Source organism: Onychostoma macrolepis, chromosome 15 (assembly GCF_012432095.1).
Source record: "Onychostoma macrolepis isolate SWU-2019 chromosome 15, ASM1243209v1, whole genome shotgun sequence".
In the NCBI taxonomy this organism is placed as follows: domain Eukaryota; kingdom Metazoa; phylum Chordata; class Actinopteri; order Cypriniformes; family Cyprinidae; genus Onychostoma; species Onychostoma macrolepis.
In genome coordinates, this window is record NC_081169.1 from 23659389 (window position 1) to 23681703 (window position 22315).

The window sequence follows — 22315 nt, forward strand, 5'->3', positions numbered from 1 at the left end:
CCAATTAAAAAAAAAACATTTTTAGTGAATTGTTGGCCTTCTGTATGTTCATTTACTGTATATGTACTCAATACTTGGTAGGGGCTCCTTTTGCTTTAATTACTGCCTCAATTCGGCGTGATCAGTTTTCGAGCATGTTTAGGCCCTCAAAAATGCGATTCATTTTGGAGTGGAAGTCGCACCACCGGTGCTCGGGCCCTAATAAGGCACTCAGAGCCATACTATATTGTGAATATGATCGTGATGTAATGGGTTGCCGTTTTTTAACAACATGCCCTGTTTACAATATAGCCTCTAGTGTTGCATGCATCGTGTCATAAAGTACAGAGGAAACAAGAAGTTCAGAAAAGATAAGCACTTCTACTTTATTACACGTCAAGGTTCCAGAAGATACCATTCTTCTAAACAGGGGGGTGGGGAGGGATTTACACAGCCCTCTCCTTACTGCTGGTCATTTTCATTCATTGAAAACAAAAATATTTGTTTACATGTGCATACATCCATTCATCTGTACATACACTCATATTGTTTACATGTTTCAATTCATTCATTCATTCAAAAGGACCTATCATTTGCTTGCTTTGAGCATCCATAAAACCAAACATCCCTGGTCAGTCCAATATCCAACACTCATCGGTTTTCATTTATACAATACATTATTTACAAAGGAGAAAAAGTTTGGTTGAGATGTTGAAGGTTTGGCCACATAATGGTGGGAAGAGTGATGCCCCACACCCTGTATCATAACACAACCGCAGGGTGCTAAATCGACAACTGCAACCTATCGAATGACAGGCAACCTTTAGAACGGCCTATCAGGTTTCAGGAACACCACTGTCACAGCCAATTAGAGCTCAGGGAAACGCAAGTGTAACAGGTTTCCAAAAGCGATTCCATCCGGAGTTGGTGGGGGTAAAAGGGAAGTCCCTGATGTGCATGTTACATTAGTAAGCATCTTTTAAAAAATTAAGGAAACTCTATAGAACCGTACCATTCTCTCGAAAAGGTTGGATTACACATTTTAAGCATATATTCCCCACAAAAAAAAATTGAACTTAAGAACAGTGGACACATTTTAAAAATGCGTCGAGAATCTAAAGAAAAAAAAAATTATAATGAAACACCAACCATGAAATGTTAAATACTTTAACTCTTAAAAGAGAACCAAGAACATTTCTATATATTCAATAATTTACAGATTGTTCATTGTTTGTTTCATTTCAGCAGCAAACATGAGACATTGAGTTTTTTTTTTCTTTTTAAACCTGTTGCTGTGAGCTTACCATCGCCCCAGCAATAGTTATTTTAAGCAAAAATAAACCATATGAAATAAAAGATACAACTGTAATGAAATAAAACAGCCTAAAAAAAAAAGTTGCGAGCAACTTTGACTGGCTTCCAAGGCTTAACAGCAGGATGCTCGAAATGAAAAAAAACAAAAAAAAACAAAAACAAAAAAAAAAAACAGTACTGCTGCCTGTAAAATCGGCTTGCAATACAAGGTTTTGACATATCATACTGAGCTGTTACGGCACATTCTTGTGCACGTTTTTTTGTTCAGTTTGACCATCTACTGGTGATACAATCTGATCAGAAACGTTAGTTCAGTCATGGGATTTACACACCCATGAATGTGATTGCTTGAATAAGCTCTTTATTGAGCGCCCAACCAGGGCTGTAAGGCCTCTATTCATCTGTCACAATAATAATAAAAAAAAAAGTCCACCCATCATTCACAAAATCTCAACTGTATTGTTCATCAGGTAATCAGGTAATAATGTAAAATTTGATTTACGGTTGTGCATATATCATTGGAAAGAAAAAAACAAACAAACAAACAAAAAAAAAACTTAGTACCAAAATTATTTTTAAATAAAAAAAGGTTTTAAAAATGTGATAAAAAAAATAAAACTAGGAAGTAAAAAAAAAAAAAAAAAAAAAGGTATAGTACCACAATAGTTCTGTTTGGAAGCCATATATACTCTATATGAGATATACGCTAATTATAAAAAAATTGTTTCTTGATTTTCATGCTAACAATAATAAAAAAAAATTAAAAAAGAAAGAAAATTATTTAAAAAAATGGGGGTGTAGTTCTGTTTGGAGGCCAATATAAACTCCAAGAGATTCATGCTTATTATTACAATTGCACGGGCTGTAATGTGACCAAGTATGAAATGAAACACGGGTTTGACAGACATCACAGTGTGTGTTTGGCAGCATGAGGTCAGTCATGGCTCACAGTGCTGAAACACAGTGTGTGTGTAAACTCTTTCGTAAAATCCTGAGGTGAGGTCGGGGTGTTTGAGGTTGTCCGTACTGGGTGTATAAAAGTGTCTAATTGAGATCTGTATAACAATGTGTAATCCCATATGTAATGGAAATATCTGGCAGTACTGAAGGAAATGGGTACAATCAACACTGTTGGGGACTGTCGTACAAACCCAACACAATTTGGCTGCTTCGTAAAGCATCCCTGTACCAAACAATTTGTCGTACGTTCGGTACTAGTTAGGTACCATCATTTGCATAAATATCATTAATGTAACATTGCTTGAGAAACTACAACTACTACTGCAGTACCATTGCCTTTTACCTCAAAAGGTGCTGTTTTACCACATTTGATGGTAGAAATCGATTTGTACCGAGCCTGTAACAGTTGGATAGTAACGCCTGGTAATGTCTGAAGAGGTACGCACAGTGAAAGTCCAGTTGTGAGAGATTTACGGTTAGTGGAATCCAGCATTTGTGAGGTCCGGATATGTGATGTTATGAGGTCTGTTTTGTCCATATGGTTTTGGTAGCGTCCGGGTGATAATGTGGCTCTGGAAAATGAGGTTAGTGAGTTTATTGAGGTCCAGTTTTCTGAGGTCCGGCTTGTGGTGAACAGGGAGAGATTTTGAGTCTTGATGCTGAAGAAACGGCGGCTTTCTACTCTTCATTCTGGTGGAAAAAAGGAGAAACGAACGTTAGTCAGATGATCAAAAGGCCACAGACAACACAAAATAAAACCAAAAAGCACTATTTAGAGTAGAAACACGCTGTTAATCTGCTTTTTTAGGAACATGCTGGTCTATAGCGCCCTCTCATACACAAAAACAAACAAATCCTCCTTTTCTTCGTTTATTTGAAAACACCACTCTTTCTTGGATCCTTCCTTCGGCCTGAGGAGTAACTGACCTTGCCAACGGTTGATAAACAAGCATCATTGTTTCCCTGGAAACGTTCAACACAGATTTGAACAGCCTGAGAGGAGCCAAAAGCTTTATGACATCATCGCTCGGCACAAACACAGAGAGCGAGCGAGCAAGACCCGATGCAGACAATCTGCTCTCTTTCTGTTTGTCTCCCTTTATCCATTCACAAGCGTATGTGAGCCTCATCCGAAAGTGGCGTTCCTGACTCCGGCCCTGTTCAATCGCACATCTAATCCACTCAGACGTACACAAACAACTACGAGATGTTTTCATTATATAACACTCTCACTGACTGTGATTAAAAGATCAGAACGTAGACAGTCAGCATTAGCGCGCACACACACCTGTTCGCCATCAATTCTGAAAAAAAATAAAATAAAAGGGTGACGGCACTCATATGTGCTGAAATTCTCGGCTTGTGGTTGATCATGACTTCAGACACCGGGCTTAGATTTGACATGAAAAGACATGATATTTGATAAAAAAAAAAAAGACATTTACTCATTCTTGTGTTGTTTTAAACCTGTAGTACGTCTGTGTAAAGGTGCGGTCACATTAACTTTTGCTCTGTGAAATTTTGCGCAAATTCCCCATGTTGACCAACAATTGATCACTTTTCCTTGCAATTAAAATAAATGGGGACCGGCACTTTTAGGGTTCAAGACAGACATAAAAACACCTTAAGTATCATAAAATTGCTACTCCATATGACTTGTATCTGTAGCCATATGATGGCTGTGTGTTAGGAACAGACTAAAAGTGTATTTATTCACTAATAATTTACCCTCCGGCGAGCTGTTAAAAGCAGTGACCGGATCATTGAGTCAGTAAGTGGAATTCAAGAACTGAATCAGTTTAATTTGTTAACAGAATCATTCAGTTTTTGTGAACTGAATCAAAAGATTCACTCAAGGTCCAACTAAAAAGAATGATGTTTTTTACCAGCCGCACAAGCTGTAAAGGCTACTTTGATGGTACATTTGCGTCTTGAATGCTCTACTCCCTCATCTTTTTATTTATTTAATCACACAAGTCCAGAAAGTAAATGAGGTCAACTGTGATGTTCACTTTTACTAAGTTTACAAGTGTTTGTATCTGTGTACGTATTCCTGTACAAACCGCTGCCCTCTTTCCATCCAGCTGACATTATTCTGACACCAGCTCTGCCCTGGAATACACAACCTTGCCTGTATCGGAGTGAGCTTATTTGTTTAGACTGGTCTGATTTTGTTCCCAAACCTTTTACCTGAAGCTGTCGCTGCTTTGGATGCAGTCGTCATGATGTCATACATGAAAGAGAACTAGCCATTACAACACGGAACGACTGACCTGATTTGTTATTTACATTCAAAACAAATACAGCTTCAATCCCTCACTTAACCTCTGAAACCAATCCTGTGATACTTTTCCATTACTTACTTTAATTGCACACAGAAAGCATGACAGTAGGCCCTGTGATGGAGCTGAGGAGAAGTAGGCCCCAGCACGGAGCTCCATGGTTCCGATTAGGCCCCAGTTTAAATCTACGGGAAGGACCAGGCCTGAGCTCAGAGCTGAAGAGGCAGTGGCTTGAGACAAACCTCAGCTATAAATACAGCGCTGTGCAGCAGTGGAGCAGAGAGCCGCAGGTCTAATAGCGCAGCACTGAGAACATGAAAGCCCCCTCACATCTCCGCAACAACCCCGACGTCAAGCGCTTTTATAGTGCGGCCATTTTTAGGGCCTCTTTCCTCTTTACTTAGAAAACCAGAGAGATGGAGAAAATTGCAGAGGGTGAAATTATAAGCTGCCGGACTGTGCAAACACATAGCGTGGGAAAAAAAAAGAAAAAGAAAAAGAGAGGGAGCTCAAAAATGCCGCTCCCGGAAGTCACAGCATCCCGGAATGAGGGGGAGGAGCTACTGGTAATATTCAGCATTTCCAGAATTCGATTCTAAAATTCTGTTCCTGGAATTAGTGCACTACAGCGTGCATGATGAGTCAATCACACAACCATCATTATGATGTCAAAAAAAGACAAGACTTCAATGATTTCAGTGTATGTTGCATCACTAATACAGATTCATTTTGACAAAACTGTACATAAAGACCCCACGTTATGTCCTATGTTCCATGACTTGTCCAGGCAAGTTTTAACTGGTTACGTTTTTTTTTTTGTTGACAATTTCCATTTGAGTTGCCAGATATTTCACACAAATGGAAATCACAGAATGAACTGAAACACAAAAGTAATACCATGACTAATACGTTTATCAAAAATGGTGGACTCAATTATAAATTTACTCTACTCAGAAGAACTGAAAACTAAAATTAAAAATTTCCATATAATATAAAATATACTACCAGAGCTGGGTAGATTACTTTCAAAATGTAGTCTATTACTGATTATAGATTACATGATGAAAACTAGTTACGTAATCTAGGTTACACATATTAGATCATGTATATTCACTACTTTTTAGATTACTTTTTGTCTAACTTGTTTTAAACTTATCATAAAATGCATTAAACGTTACATTAAACCAGGGTTTCCCAAACTGGACTTAATGTAAGAACAGCAGTGGGTTTGAGAGTTGATAAAAAGATAATTAAATCATAAGTAAATAAATGAGTAAAAAAAACCCCCAAACAAACAAAAAAAAAAGCAGCAGCAGCATGGAACACAAAATTATTTACATGACTATTCTATATTGTGAATATAGTCAAAGCTAAATAGTATGACACACAGGATCTTTAGAAAGGACCATTTAAAAGAGAAAAAAAGTGTGAATATGTAATCATGTAATTCATAAAGTAACTAATCTGATTATGAGCATTATAAAATGTAATATCATCTAATGATTTTCTGGAATCTGATTACATAATCCAGATTACATGTAATCAGTTACTACCCAGCTCTGTATACTACACCACTGTTCAAAAGTTTGGGTCATTATTATTATTTTTAATACTTTTATTCAACAAGGTCACATGAAATTGACCATAAATTACTGTAAACACGTGTAATGTTATAAAATATGTCTATGTCAAATAAATGCTGTTTACCGAAATAAATTACTTTTAAAAAAAAAAGAAGAAAAAAAAAGAAAAAAAGTACAACAGAAAAGAGTAAAATTAAAAGAAGAATGCAATCTTAAATTATAAGAAGAATGCAACCACAATTTAAGTAATAATATTTCACAATATTAGTTTTCACTGTTTTTGATCAAATAAATGCAAACTTGGTGAGCATAACAGACTTCTTTCAAAACAATAAAATCCTACTGACCCCAAACATTTGAACGGCATGTGCATTTCTTAAAAAAGTATATTAATACCTTTTCAAAAAGGTAAAGTGTGTAATTTCTGCACCATGAGTGTCGCAAAACTGAATTATAAAAATGAGGATTGTTTCTAAACAGAAAGTCCCACACCAAAGCTTGCACCGTTGGTGGAGCTCATGTTATATCTGGTCCAAGTGGGCTACTAAAACATACTACAACTCCATTTGGTGTTGGTATTGACGCAGGTATCTCAAACCTCACCTTCAACAACCCTTTACACTTCAAGGTTTTCCATGATCGGGACTGTGGGAATATTCAGGTCTCTTTACAGCACTGATAATAATATCAACAGTTTGACTCTCTCAAAGCTGGGATGTGTGCCTTTTCCATGCCTCTAACATATTACATGCATCACATGCATGGGTTAAAATAAGCACATGTAATAGAAGCCAGCATTACAGCGTACTGTAATGTCACACACACACACTTCCACACTACAGTAAGTTATCTGCACACTCATACAGCGTCTGCAGAGGTGGGATTTGGAGCTTTACTCTGCAGAGAACCTTATAAGGCCGCAAGTGAGGGGTGGTGCTCATCTACCATCAGCTCAATGAACTAACGTCATTCAGCCGTGTAACACACACACACAGGCATGCTGTGCCAGGACCCGGGAGAGTGGGGACATTTTTAGCCCGCTGAAACTTCCACACACATCCATCCCCACGCGCTGCGAGGGATACAGTTACAGATGTGTGCCGCAGTGTGTGCTGTGATTCGGCATGACTGACGTCAGTACACAGGTCGTATTCGCTGAGAGAGAACATTCAACGCCGACGCCAACACACACACACACACACACACACACACACACACACACACACACACACACCACAGGCTCTTGATGAATTCAATGCCAAACTTCTGATGTGAGAAGTGCTTACTTAAAGGGATAGTTCTCACAAAAATGCTATTTGTCATCATTTACTCACCATCATGTCATTCCAAACTTGAAATTAAGCTATTTTTAATGAAACCTGATAAAGTCTAGGTAACCAAAATGTAAAAGATCTAAAAAAAGTTATAAATAGGGATGCACCGATATCTCGACCAATAATCGGTATCGGTCGATAAAAGCAATTAACTACAAAATTTTCTCACAAAAATGTTGTTTGTCATCATTTACTCACCATCATGTCATTCCAAACTTGAAATTAAGTTATTTTGGTAACACTTTATTTTATGGTCTCTTAACTAGTTTCTTATTAGCATGCATATTACTAGAATATTAGCCATTTATTAGTACTAATTAAACACATATTAATGCCTTATTCTACATCCCTAATCCTACCCAATACCTAAATTTAACAACTACCTTACTAACTATTAACAAGCAGCAAATTAGGACTTTATTGAGGGAAAAGTCGTAGTTAATGAATTAGTGTTCCCTATTCTAAAGTGTTACCGTTATTTTTAATGAAACCTGAGAAAATCCATCTAATCAAAAGGTTATAAATAGGGATGCACTAATATATCGGCCATTAATCAGTAATCTGTATCGGTCGATAAAAGAAATTAACTGCAAAAATAAGTTATTTTTATTGAAACCTGAGAAAGTCCAGGTAAACAAACTGTAAAAGATCCAAAAAGGTTATAAATAGGGATGCGCCGATATATTAGCCAATAATTGGTATTGGTCGATAAAATCAATTAACTCAGTCATCGCCTAAGGGTTTAAAAAAGCTGATGATCAGGGTAATTATATCCTTTCAATTTAAAAGGGGGAAAAACGAGTCTGAATGCAACTAATGTGTGAAGAAAATGCCTTGTGTGTAAATTTATGGTTGTTGAAGTTAATGCAATGATAACGCAATCTCTTTGAGAAATAGCTCAGTTGATGCAGGTTCTATTTGACTGTATGAATCACCCGTAGTCCAAGCCAAGGTTGCCAGGTCTATGGTTCGTCTCTTCACCAAAAATTATTTAGAATGTGCCTCCCATGAAATTATCACAAAGAGCTTTGTGCTTTGTTATACTGATAAGAAACGAGGTCTCCGCTCTAAAATCATGTTCATTTTATCACAAATTCAAAATGTGGCGTGATAGATCGCTGAAGCCATTCAAGATATAAGAAACTGCACTGAAGTGCACATCCAATGGATATCTTAATTTGTGTTTTGAATATTAACCAAAGTCATATGGACCAACATGAGGGCGAGTAAATGACAGAATTTCATTTAATTCATTTTTGACCACACTGACAAACCTCCACTCATACAGTCACAAAACGATGACTAGGAACTTCCCGAATACCTCACGATCGGAGAACTTCACGTTCTCACAGCACTGGGGGAGAAACCACACGCAAGACCACATCAGAGGTTTCCACAACACACCCTGAAGTAACACACCAATGCAGAATTCAGATGCAGTTTGACTACTGGAGGAAAAAAACTGATATAACAAGGAATATATCGAAGGTTGAAAAGATCTAGAAACAAAATGGGGATTAAATGTTGGTGTTTGTGACAAGCGAACACAATGGTGCGGCCCATTTTGGGGGCCAGAGAAAAACAAAGCGGCTGTATCAGCTCTGTGTGTGTGTGATGTGGAAGAGACAGTGTGTGCCAAATACCATTCCCTTTAGCAAAGGAAAAACTTCCATCTCCCACACACACACCAGATGTTTTGCCTACTTCAGCAAGTTGAGACACACACACACACTCGGTTTCTCCTCCCCTCGCCGCTGCACTCATCCTAGGAGCTGTAAACTACAAGACTCAAAGCAGATTTTCCCTCTGCCCAAGATGGCCGTCGACTGCTGGCCTCTCTTGATACGGACGTGAGGTGAAAGTGGCTGTTGCTGTTCGTCGTCTCTGACTCCTCGCATTTTACCAGACGTGAGAAACGGCGGATCTTCAAAGAACTTATCAGAGGAGGCTTATGGAAACCCACTGCACACGGCTCACAAAGGCTCTCTTGTGTTCGGTCACACTTTGAACACGTTTACATGTCTTGATAGAAGTCTTTTTGAGGGGGAGGAAGGATATGACTTATGACCTTCACAAAAATACTATCGTAAAATAACGTTTTTTTGGACATGGCATACAGAATACTACTGTATTAACGTGATACCATGTCCAAAAACATGTAAATACTATAGTACTTGCACATTAAGTATCACATAAATGCCATGGTACTTGAATCCAGCAAATATATAGTTAAATTAGTAAGTTAAGTTATATATCAATGTAACATGCTATTACCATCACTTAACTATGGTACCTGCTGCCACTGCACTTTTTCTGTAAGGGAAAATCCTGAAAACTTGATTTTTGGGATTTTCATGTTTTTGGACATGGTCACACGTTTGCAGACTTTACCACAATGAAATACTATGGTATAGACCTATATTAACATTCAAGGATATTACCATTCAATGCCATATAATGTTTTTGTAAGAAAAGATGATGTTATAAAGAAATAAAGCTTTGAGACCGTTACAAAAAGTACCATGGTAATACCATATTATGCATAAATACCATAACAGTAAATACTACAGTATCCATTGAGGTCTAGCATACATGGAACTACAAATATCTTAAAATACCAATAAATGAGGTATATTAATATGGTAATTACATAACCATTCAAAAGTTTGGGGAGTGCAAGATATTTTTAAAAAATTAATACGAATGTATGAAACTGATCAATAGTGACAGAAGAGACATTGTTACAGAAGAGACATTGTTACAAAATATTTCATATTTATATTAATATTTCAAATAAATGCTGTTCTTCTGAGCTGTCTAGTCATCAAAAAATCCAGAAAAAAGGACAGTTTCCAGAAAAATATTACGCAGCACAACATTATTTTAAATCGTAATCATTTTTCACAATATTACTGTGTTTTTATTGTATTACTGATTAATTAAATGTGGCTCTAGAGGCATTCTTTCAGAAACTTTAAATAAAATCTTGACTGTAATATAACACTAGTGTAAATTACAAAAAAGTATCATGGTTTTTGATGTTTTTTGGAAGTACATGAATACATTAAACAAACAATATCTAAGAACTACAGTGTAACCAAATGATAAGGGAAGACTAGGTTAAATAAAAAAAAAAGAAGTCTTTTGGCGAAGACAGATATGATGAGAGAGAGAAAGGACCGAAATGGACATGATGAGAGAACTTCACCTGACAGAAGTCGACTCTCAATTCATGACCTTTCATTAGAAAACTCAGTGTCCCTGATGACTCACTCACACACTTACACGTGATGTGCCCTTAAACAACAAAGAGCTTGACTGACAACAAAGAGCTGGAACACACAACTCCAAAACCATGTTACACAGAAAAAGGGGGTGAAAAAAAAAAAAAAAAAAAGAGATAAAGAAAATAAAAGGCGGCCCGCTTGAGGCGCAGGCATGCCTGAGCGGACTCACTTGAGAAACTTTCCACTGACGCTCTGACCTCAGCGACAAGGGCGCTCACACACACACACACACACAGAGAGAAAAAGACTTCACAACAAATCCAAAACTGACAGAGACGACCTATAAGCAGTACGTAAGCCTCTCTGTGAATCACATCCCAGAACGTCTTTCGGCTTCACGCCAAGGTCGTATTTACCACCAGAAACGCAAACACAAACAAATGTCAGTCAGTGAGTTTGCCACAGCTTCATTTGGATGGCGTCTACTATGTTGTTGTGGGGAGAACTGAAAGGAGAAATGATTTACTGCCCTCCTCTAAAAGCAAATATAACGTCGTAAAGAAGAATTCGGAGTCGTAAATATCGCACATCACCTACAACAAGCGCTCTCGCTCACACACACACTGACGTCTTTTCCTGTCATATCTTTATGAACTCTCTGTTCTTGTATTGGCCTTGCCCCAACCCTGACCAGAGAGAAAGAGAAATAAAAAGAGGGAGAGAACGAGTGTGTGTGGCTGGGGTGAAGTGAGGACATGAAGCTGACGGATCCAACTGGGCCATGAGGAACTCGTCCAGACCAACGGAGCTGGGCGGAGTGGAAGAACAGTACCGCTTCTCTCTCAAACACACACACATGGGCTAGAAGACAGATCCAACGTACAAACAAAGACTCAGCACTTTTGCTCAACAGAACTAAACAAATATAAAAGACGCATGGAAACACATACTACGGATGTCATGATACTTAAATGTCAGTAGTCAATGCAACCGCAAAAACTATTATGCTATAAACAACCATTAAGAATCACGAATAAGCATATTTTTTTTCAAATGAAAGACCCCCCCACCCCGCCAGTTTCTGATATTGGATCACCTTTGCGATCTAAGGCTCACTTAAATTTAACCTTTTTAAACACTAATAATTTGACTTTTGTAATCTGTAGTAAAACTCCAATATCATATAATTTCATACTGTACATTATAATGCAATAATGCTTAAATTCACTTGTTAGCATTTAAAACAGTTGACTTGACTTTGTTTTTTGTGTTTTAATATTCAAAACAGTAAGTAATTGTAATATTTATTGGGTATCGGCCATAACATCAAGCATAACATATCTAATAAAAATATAATAAAATCAATCATAAAGTTTGGGGTTGGTAAAATTATGCTCACCAAGGCTACATTTAAAAAAAAAATGTACAGTTTAAAATAATTATTTTCTATTTTATTATAATGAATTAAAAATTATTTAAAAAGTCATTTAAATTAATTAAAAATTATTATTAAAATGTGAAAATTTATTCATGTGATGGCAAGGCTGAATGTTCAGCATCGTTACTTCAGTGTCACATTATCTTTCAGAAATGCTTCCAAACTTTTGAACAGTTGTGTATATATAAATATCAGTATTAAACAGAATTGTAATATTCTATTATTAATATATTCTATTAGTAATATATATTGCACCCCTTTTTTATTTTAGTATTATAGCATTGAAACATTTGATATCTAACATGTCTTGATGGCATCTTTGGAGCGAGAACATCTTGCGTTGTCAAAGAACAAAGCCTGCTCTATTAAAGCTATTGATAGAACAGGTTCCACTTTCGCCTCGTCAGTCCAGACATTGTGATCTCCTAAAAACAGACCCCTATGTCCTGTCCAAGAGACCATACCATTCCAGCTTGTGGCCGGCACCTACCAGTGCCTGATAATGCAAAATGCTCTGCTTTCATTCACTCATCCGTCTGGCTGCACAGTCGGTTCAAATGCCTGTCAAGCATTGGTGGAATAGCGGCACGGATCATTCCCTTACAAACCCATGGCTCACGTCCACCCATTTGATGCCAAGTCTCATGGTGGGAGCAGGAGCACTCTGATACCTGGCCAAGCTCACCACATCCTTCCGTTCCGACCCTCACCCTAAATAGTCAGCAGCACATTAGCAGTGTGAGTACTCTGTGTGAAATTTCTGACAAACTTAGAATGACTTTGAAGAACAAAACGGGATGTGGGAGTTCATGTGGTTCTATCTTTGGCGGATAAAGCTAAATGCAAAGCTCTGATGTGGAAATGATACAATAACCACATAATATTCAACATTAATGAGATAAGCAAGAAGAGTACTCACAGGCATATTTGACTTCACAAAACCAGATAGAAACTGAGACATTTTGTTCCTTTTATCAGCATTTCTAAAAAGCCTTTTCAGAACTTTTTGTTCCGTTTACGTCAATTGAAATGAATAATTTACTCAAAATCAAAATCCTGTCATTACTTTCTCACCAAAAACTTCTACAATGTTCTTCTGGTGAATACCAAAAAACATTCTGAAGAATCTCTGCTAAACTCTTTTCTGTACAGTCAAAGTGAATGGGAGTTTGAGAACAGGTGCTGTCAAGCTCCAAAAAGGACAAAAATACACAATACAAGAACCATAAAACTACTCCAAATAAAACGTGTGGTGCGTATCAAACCTCATGAAACCAAACAATATCTTTGTGTAAAGAAATCTTTAGCTGTTTTAAGTAGTTCATTCAATGATATAGTTCTCAAAACTGACATTCACATATAGAATGCTGCAGCCGTGACGTCAAAAGCCAGAAGTCTAATTGTCCATGGGTTCCCTTGAGATTTTCCTATGGGTTTTTCATTTCACGGATGAAATGAGGTCTGTGGTAAACATAATTTAATCATATCTGGATGTTTTCTTCTGCAACAATCTGCACACATTCACACTCCAAATGTCATTTATTAGAAACATACACCTTTTAAAAATATACATAACCTAAAAATTTGAGTTTTCAGTATGAGTGCGTGTAATTTACATTGTAGAGCAATTATAAAAACCAAGTCTTGAGGGAACTCATGGCGAATTAAGGCCAAAGAACTTCTTCCGCATACAGTGAGCGTGACGCAACTTTCATCACCTGAATAGCCTGCATATATACGCACAGTCCAATTTTTGTAAACATGCATACTTTGCATCTTAATTTCTACTTTTGTCCATATATGTTTGGAACATCATAAATGTTTAACAATTTTTAAAAATTCGAATTTTGATTTTTAGGTTAACTAACTTTTTCATTTAAAGGCAGTCAATACAAATTCTTAATTGGTTACATGCAATATCAAATACAGAACTATTAAATCAAAAACATTATGAAACTAAACGGAACTAGACAAGACTAAACTAGACAGAATTAGAATAGAATATTTCAAATATTACAGATAAAGAACAGAGGAATCCATGCATTTCACATTACTTAAATATTTGTAATTTCTGTTGGCATGTGTGCTCTGAGCATCTGCTAATATTTGACCTTGGGTACTAATAACCCAATTTGTATGAACACACATGAGAGCATTTACTCTATGTTCTTAATGCTGAAAGGGATAGGTTATGCCTATTAAGCAAACATTTTACTTGCTGCCTTAAAACACTTCAAAGCAAAAACAAATCCTATGTGCTATATGGATATAAATGCCAGGGTTGTTCTACATGAAACACTGATTGGAGAATTTCTGGTTCCCCTTATACATGGCCTTGATCAGTTAATCTCTTAAACCCTCCTTATTTCTCCCTCCTTCTCCTGCTGTGTGCCCCTTCCTACCTCTCTCTTTACTTCCTCTCCATCCCTCCATATCTCTGCCTGTGTCTACTTTAACAAGCGGCTCTGTAAAACAGGCACAAAAGCTGCTGTTACATTCCAACCCTGGAGCTACTCTCTCTCTCTCTCTCACACACACACACACACACACACACACACACCTCTCATTTCCCCGTTCACACGCATTCCAAGGATCTCTTCAAAGAACAGAGCACCAGACCTGCCAACCTCATCCCACTACTGATGACCTTGACAGTGATCTCCAATTTAGCCGTTTTCATGAACCTGCTTCCTGTCTGATCTATCTTCGCTCATGCATCAACTAGAGATTTTCATGAATTTCCATATTCAGTTGTAAATTTAAATTGATGATCTATGAAGTACTATTAATACAGAAAATGCATTGTTAATATTGCTCATACTGCCGCATTAGGAAAGATTTAAAAGTGCTGCATAACTGCATCATTTGTACTACAAACATGAATAATAACAGCTCAAAATCTCATTTATTGAGGAGAGGTGTGCTTTTAGTTTTCTATAAACTCAGAATTAATTTTTGCCTGGTGAAAGAAAATAGATGCATTAAAAGCATGCATTAAAATTTTGACAGTAAAAGGGGCAGTAAAAACATTTACATTGAAAAATATTTTTAAATATTACCATTTTAAAAATCTTACAGACCCTAAACTTTTGAATGGTACTGTATAATTTGATCAATTTAAAAACATTAACATAAAATTACCATTACTAAAGATTACTGAATTTGAGGTACAAGTGAATAAATCAACCATTCCTTAGCTTCAAATTAATCAATGCCAATTAAACAATAGCCTAAATTCAACTGAATACCCACGATTCCTCTGATCTGATCCCAGAGCTCCGCCCCTAACTGATCACGCTGCTGCACAATACTTGGCACTTCAAACCTCCTAAAGGATGCAAGAAAGGGAGGGAAAGACAACAAAGAGGAAAACTTGGTTGAAACGGAGTGAGAGGGAGAAGGGGACAAGAAGCCACTCTGCAGGGTGACCCCATCACGGTGGCCTGAGGTGGGCTGGGCTTCTAATCGTCTCACTCTGACCAAACCCACCGAAGAACTCTGTCACCCCGCCCCACCCCACCACTACCCAATGGTAATGCGGCTTTCTGAAGCCCCCAGTGTTTCAGTCTGTGGCCCCTTAATCCACTGTGACATGGGGAAAAAAGCGCTGCGGCAACAGCGTTACCATAGAGATGGGTGGCATTGGCGCGAAGCCACACAGGAGCATGCCATGGGCAGAACATGTGCCAGAGGAGGCAGATCAAATTAGGAACTGAAGCTTTAGATAGACATCCTGCCAAAACTGTGACAACAACACATGCAATAAATGCACCAAAAATAACCCCCACACCAAGAACTACATAACAAAATGCAAAAGCACAGGTGAAAATAAGCACAAAGACTAAGAGGAGGAGGTGTTTCTGTTTCCTGCAGATGATGTCCACATCATCACAGCTCTCCAGAGGAGCACAGGGAGTTTTTCTAAGGTGCACACACACAAAGAGACACACAGGGCTTCCCAGAGTTAAAAAACATGGGTTACGCAACACTGAAACCCCTGTGCTCTCTCTCACCCCCCTCAAAACACACACACACAGCGACCAAGTCAAGAAAGCATACGTGTGCAGGTTCTCACCCCATCAAAACACACACTTCCTTAGAACACACTGGGGCAAACTCACTAAACAGTTGCGCATAACCAATCTGACAGAAATGGTAATTCTGTCATTACTTACTTATCCTCATGTCGTTCCAAACCTGTATGACTTTCTATCTTCCGCGCAACACAAAGAAGATATTCTTAAAGATGTCTCAGTGTTTTTAGATCCCATCGAAACTGCATGAACAAAAACAGTTTAAACATTCTTCAAAATACATTTTTTGTCTTCTACAGGAGAAGAAAAAAAATCAAACAGGTTTGGAAATTACACAATTTTCTTTTTTAAGGTGAACCATCCCCAACAACATCCTCATTCTTTTTAGTGAAAACATAACATCAAGAGCTAAAAAAACAATTAAATAATATAAATAAATTTGCACTTTAGTATCCACCTAGGTTTATGCCATATTTAACACATTTGTGCTGAACCTGATTACATCAAAAATAATAATTAAACTTATCACCAAATCATTAATACTCCTAGACTGAACACAAATGATTATCTGAATCTATCCTGAATAGATGGTTAATAGTAAACATAAGTTAATGGAAAAATACTATCAACAGTAGTAGCACTGTCATCACTTGTGCAAGAATGCAAGAAGTTTAAATGCATCATGGGAAACCCACACTGCTTTGCTAAAACTTGATATACAATCATTAGGATACACAAAAAACATTTCACATTTGGGAAAAAAAGAGAAAAGTAGAGGAAGGCCAAGCGGGTGGAAAACCCTTCACTCGCTGAAGGGCAAGTAAATAAACTAAAACAACGATGATACAGAGTCAGCCAGGCATGACACACAAACCCTTGGGCGAAGTGGAGAATGCACAGTAGTGGCAGCTCTGTAGACTTCTCACAGCGCTTGATTAATATCAAAGACATCTCTGAAGAGTTGACTCACACACTAAGTAAACTTCCATTCAGGAAAAAGACATCCTATAAGCTGCTTAGTGACTCACAAATGCATATATGTGCTGTTTTTTCCTTTTGTCGCATCAGGAACAAGTGTAGACATGCTAACCCTTTCTGCCTCCATTCACAAATATGTCCATTTATCAGCCTGAAGAGGCCCAGTCATCAGTGGGAGGGAATCTAAACCCCCTTAGCTCTCTCCTAAGATTTCAGGACGGGATTTTCCACCAAAGACTCAAACTACACAGATAAATGGGGGCTGATTTTATAAATAATAACATGATATGCATATTACTTATTAAATGTTCTAGACAGGCATGATAACACAAAGACACTAAGACATTTATAGCTCAAACATGCCAATACTCAAGAACACAGCATTCTCAGATACTCTTTTGATAACCATTCTTAAACAAACACTTGGTCTTACCTTCTCTGCTTGTGAGATTCCCTCTGGTCTCATCTGATTTCTTGAAGTTTATACTGGCGTAGGCACTGAGCTCTTCTATACCTTCGACGGCTCCCAGCTCCACTGGTCGAGATTGGAACGCATTCCAGTCTGGAACATGCTGCTCTCCATTCTGCACCAGATCCAGATCTATGTAATTCAGGCCGTTCTGGTCATGGTTTGTTAATGTGGGAATTGGGCCTGAAGTGTTTTCCCTTCGGCCGTTGGTTACTGTAGATGCAGGTGGAGCGGGAGAAGCAGCAGAGGCCTCACCGGGTCTTAACCACACATTCTCGAAAGAGGCGGAGCTGTGGCGCTTCACTTCACCTGACTGACAGGTGGCCGACGTGTCAACTGACCCTCTGGTCGTTGTGGAAGCAAAAGTTTCTGAACTGTGTCGTCGTCGACCCTGTGGGTCAGCCCGGATTACTTTAGCCCCTTGGTTCCGCCCAGAAGTGGAGTTTACCCGTGTGAATGCACTAAGACCTCTTCCTGGAGCACCGCTTAATGCCGTCACATCGTGATTTGGTGAAACAGCACAAGGAGGGGCATCATCTGCATCTGGCAAGGCCTCAGTCATCAGCATCATTTGAGCATCTGGAAAGCTAGTGCAGGATGCTAACTGCATGCTGATGTAGTCACGGTCACATATGCTCTCACAGGGCAGTTGAGGGGAGGATACAGAGTTTGATGGAGTGATTATGGCATAGTCTGAACAGGAAGTGGAAATTTGCATTTCTGGGCACAAACGCCCAGCCTGCGAGCCCAGCTGCATGTTCATGTACTCAGATGATGAAATGTCTGATGGGGCCTCAGCATCACTTCCGGAAAACACAGGTGGGAACAGTGATGCCAAGCTTGCCGAAAACGACTTGTCGTTGAATTCAATGTTGACATATTCGCCAGGACTTTTGGGCTCTGTGGGGAAGGGACTCTCACGTGTTCGTGGAAGAGTACTTGCTTTGCTAGCGTCCAGTGACAGCCGTGTTGGACGTGTCAGCCTCCCGTTGCCCTCGGACCTTTTGGGTTTGACAGCAGAGTGCTGCGAGTTGCCTTGACCACCCAAGCTGTCGCTGCTCGCTGAAGACGAGGAAGAGTCGGCGTACGCCAATCGACTCGAGCCCAGTGATATCCGAAGAGGGCTCTGGTCCTGCTTCCTGTTGGCATGTTTGAAGGAGCGGGGCAAGGAGAAGTAAGCATACATCGGCCTGGGAGGATCTTCTACAGGGTTGAAAAAGCAGTCTGGAGGCGTGCTGGTCGTTGAACAACTAGCCGGGGACATGTTTATGTAGTCTCCGCAAGATGACACTTTACCTTCAATGCTCTCTACGGAGAGCTTAGGGTTGACACCATTAGTCCAGATCTTGCCATAGTTCGTTGTGCCATCTGGAGAGCAGCTGCCACTTGGTGACATCATCATGTAACCATTGGAGTCAACATGCGAGTGTTGCCGGGGGTTGATAATTTGCTGTGGTGCAGACACACTTTTTGGACTCATGGGCATGTAGTCACCACTTTTCGCCGTTGGGGTCGCAGGCGCAACACCTGGCAGCATGGGCATGTAGCCGTCATCTTTGTGGTCTGGCCTACTGTGGTCTTTAGCTTGTGAAGCGTCTATCCCTTCCTCTGGGTATGAATGTGTTGGCATGAAGGAGTGCCTGTATGTTGACGATGATGACGATGCAGAGCGGCTTCGTGGGTATGTGGGCATCATTACAGTATACTCCTCCAGCGAAGTAGCGGACGATTGCGAGGGAGTTTTTTGATGGCACGGAGTTGGCGGCGATGCACCAGAAGAATGCGTTCGCTTCCGGAAACATTTCTCCAGCTCGGGCTCCTCCAGTCTCGATGGCGTTCCCCTGGATTGGCTTCGCGATTGGCTCCCGGCGCCAGGAAGTGAACCAGGCTTGGCCATGCAGATGTAGTTGTTTATCTCTTCCTCCCTGGCAGGTGGCGTGTGGCCAAGCGAGTCTGGAGTCACACTACGGAAGGAGCTCCGAAAGTCACAGGGGCTGGATCCGTATTCATCCGAGGAGATGAATCCGCCATCACTGGGCGATCCAGATATGGAGGCACTAGAGCGGCGTGGAAAGAGGCAGTCAGATGTGGATCCGTGGCCACTGGTGCTGCTGGAAGACAGGCTGACGGGGCTGATGGCTGAGGGGGAGCACCGTGAGGTTGGCGTGGGGATTGATCTACTGTGATTGAGTGGCGGGTGAAGTCTGGAGGATCCAGCCCTGTGTCGCTGCGATTGAGGTCGGGCTGTGCTCGGACTGCTTGGACTCCCATCCACAGACGCTGGCCTGGACATGGTGCCTTCCCCATCGCTGGACGCTCTCACTCTGAACGAATGGCTGTGTTTGCCCGGTCTAACAGGAGAAGTGGCCGTCACACTCTCTGCCCGAGAGCGCCTGCCTAAGCCAACTTGACTGGGGGGAGGATTGTTGTGATGATGCCTCCTGACAGGCACTGAGATGGGGTTTGAGCAGTTGGAAGATGATTGACTTTTGCTGCGGGGTCTAAACTCCTCGCTCATGGCTTTCATGGCTTCTAATATAGTTTCATGCATGTTCTGAGCCACAACGGAGTCATCCACTTGCATCCAAAACTCCCCGGGCCCGGTCACAGCAGACCTTCCGACTTCAATGAAAAAGAAATTTTCAGAATGACCACATCTTCTAATGTTCATTAACTGCAGGACCACAGCGGCCGCATCAGAATTGAGTTTCACAAAACTGATAGTCTTATTGGTGAGGCATAATCTGTAAACACCAATCAAGTTCTTTGTGTGACCCAGACCCTTTGGTTTCAAAATAACCTGCCAAACCTCTTTGAAGGCAGGTCCCGGCGTGGCTTCGCCGTAATTATCCTCGCCAACTCCGCGGCTCGCGGCAGTTTCGTGGACCTTACCTCTGTTATGAAGATCAACCAGGGCTTGGTACCACGACTCCTGCTCTACCTCGCTGTCAGCAGCGATGGCAAAGTACTCATCCTTGGTGTAAAGCGCGACGAGATGTTTGTTTTTAGAATCTGCTCTTTTGTTGATGTTAAAGCAGCTTTCCAGCGGAATGGACCTTTTCGGCGCTCCAGACTTGTGTCTCCACTTCTTCTCGTTTTCATAGTACTCCAGTCGGGACGGTCCGGAGGCGCTCGCCGCCCTCAGTACAAAAAACCTTTTGTGCATGCTTTTGGGTTTCCTTAAATAACCCACCTTCTTCACATCCGAAAAACATCCTTGCTCCGTGGTCGGGCTTGCCATGGTATAAAAAATAAATTATAGAAAAACTGCAGGATCGAAAGTCAAAGCCTTATGCATGTACTCTTCGCCAAATGTGAGCGTTGAGACAAAAATGGTTCCATTGAGTAAAAATAGAAAAATAGCACTTAAACAGGTCACTTCTGTGCGCTCCGTCAAGAGCTTCAATTATAACAGTTCATCGATACCGTAGTACACTTGGATTTTTTTTCAGCAGCATTACATTGTTACAACTAACTTTAAATAATCCATCGGACATCCTCAAAAATATTGCAAGTACCGGAAAGCACCAAGTTTACGATATATAAAAACACAAAACAGTAAAAATTACAAAACAGTGTCCTTTTCAGTCCGGAGATCCGAATGCATTATCAAAACAAGCGCAGTCAGCAGCGCACGACCCCATTTACCCCGGAGATCAAAGCGCTGTCTGCAAAAATCCCAAAAGTGCAATTACACAAAGCACCGACGCAAAGTATGCATCTGACCGTTATTTACAACGGAAACGTACCAAGTCCGTTTGAACCGCTGCATAGGTTCCTCCAAAACTCGCTGAGTTTTCTTTTTTTGTTTTTTTTGCGACGCCGTAACAGACCAAAACAAGGCGCCGCTCGTGTATGTTTGTATGGAGGAGTTGAGACTGGGGGGGGGGGGGGGTTGCAGCCTAGCTTGTTACGATACAACTAAGAATCCCGCCCCTTTTGGTACTGCCGTCGTTTGATTGGAGGGATCTAATGTCAATCATCATAGGGGGCTGTGAGAGACGTGTGATTCAAACATAGTGGTGGGGTTTTTGATTCTTCCCAGTGACTCGAATCTTTTGAATTAGTTCACTAAAAAGATTCATTTTCACTGATTGTTTCAGCGAACTTTTCTGCAGGATGCGTCGTGAAGCCATGAAGGCTTCGTTTATTTAAGATTCATTCAAATGATTCATCCACGAGTTCACACCACTATAAAGTTTTATTTAGAGGCGGTGATGAAAAGACGCTATGTAACTATGCGCTGCAGTTATTTATAAACACACAATTGTAAAATTGAAAGTCGGTCATACTTTACAGTGTTCATGTTACTGTCTATTTACATTGATAAATATAGTGACTAATGAACAATATGTACTTCAGGTGTAATTGCATTGCGGAGGTGCTTTGAAGTACACATTGTTATTGTTTTTATTACTATGGGGATTAATTATAGTAAGTTACATAATGTGTGTAACATGCAGTGTAATGAAAAGTGGAATTCTTTCTTTCCAGCAGGCGGAGAACCGGATAATTAACTGCCCGGATCACAGAATTGGAAAAATGTAGCCTATTTTCAGCAGAAAACAAGACAATATAACATTAACATCAATAATCATTGGACACTGCAAAATGTGGTAACATGCAATTGTTACCTTAAAGATTTATTTCTACTTAATTGAATAATTAAAAATAATTTCAAATAATAATAAAATATATATATATATATAAATAAATA

General features: G+C 39.7%; 1 protein-coding gene across 3 annotated transcripts; it reads right to left on the reverse strand.

The window, feature by feature from the left end:
* Positions 1-346: 346 nt before the first annotated feature.
* irs1 (insulin receptor substrate 1) lies at positions 347-22202 on the reverse strand. 3 transcript variants are annotated; one of them, XM_058744974.1, is made up of 3 exons: positions 17563-22202; positions 14520-14582; positions 347-2943 (listed from the first exon to the last, which is right to left on the reverse strand). In XM_058744974.1, the coding sequence occupies exons 1-3, from the start codon at positions 20837-20839 to the stop codon at positions 2939-2941; spliced, it is 3345 nt and encodes a 1114-aa protein (XP_058600957.1). In that variant the 5' UTR covers positions 20840-22202; the 3' UTR covers positions 347-2938. The 3 variants fall into 3 exon arrangements, with proteins under 3 accessions (XP_058600957.1, XP_058600958.1, XP_058600956.1); XM_058744975.1 differs by lacking the exon at positions 14520-14582 and having other exon boundaries at positions 17563-22201; XM_058744973.1 differs by lacking the exons at positions 347-2943; positions 14520-14582 and adding an exon at positions 15781-16393.
* Positions 22203-22315: the final 113 nt, after the last annotated feature.

Bases quoted from the DNA above. Each gene is read 5' to 3' on its own strand.
- irs1 (XM_058744973.1), bottom strand. From the start codon at position 20,839: ATGGCAAGCCCGACCACGGAGCAAGGATGTTTTTCGGATGTGAAGAAG. The intron at 16,394-17,562 runs GTAAGACCAAGT...TTGTTCATGCAG, and splicing joins GAATCTCACAAGCAGAGAAG to TTTCGATGGGATCTAAAAAC.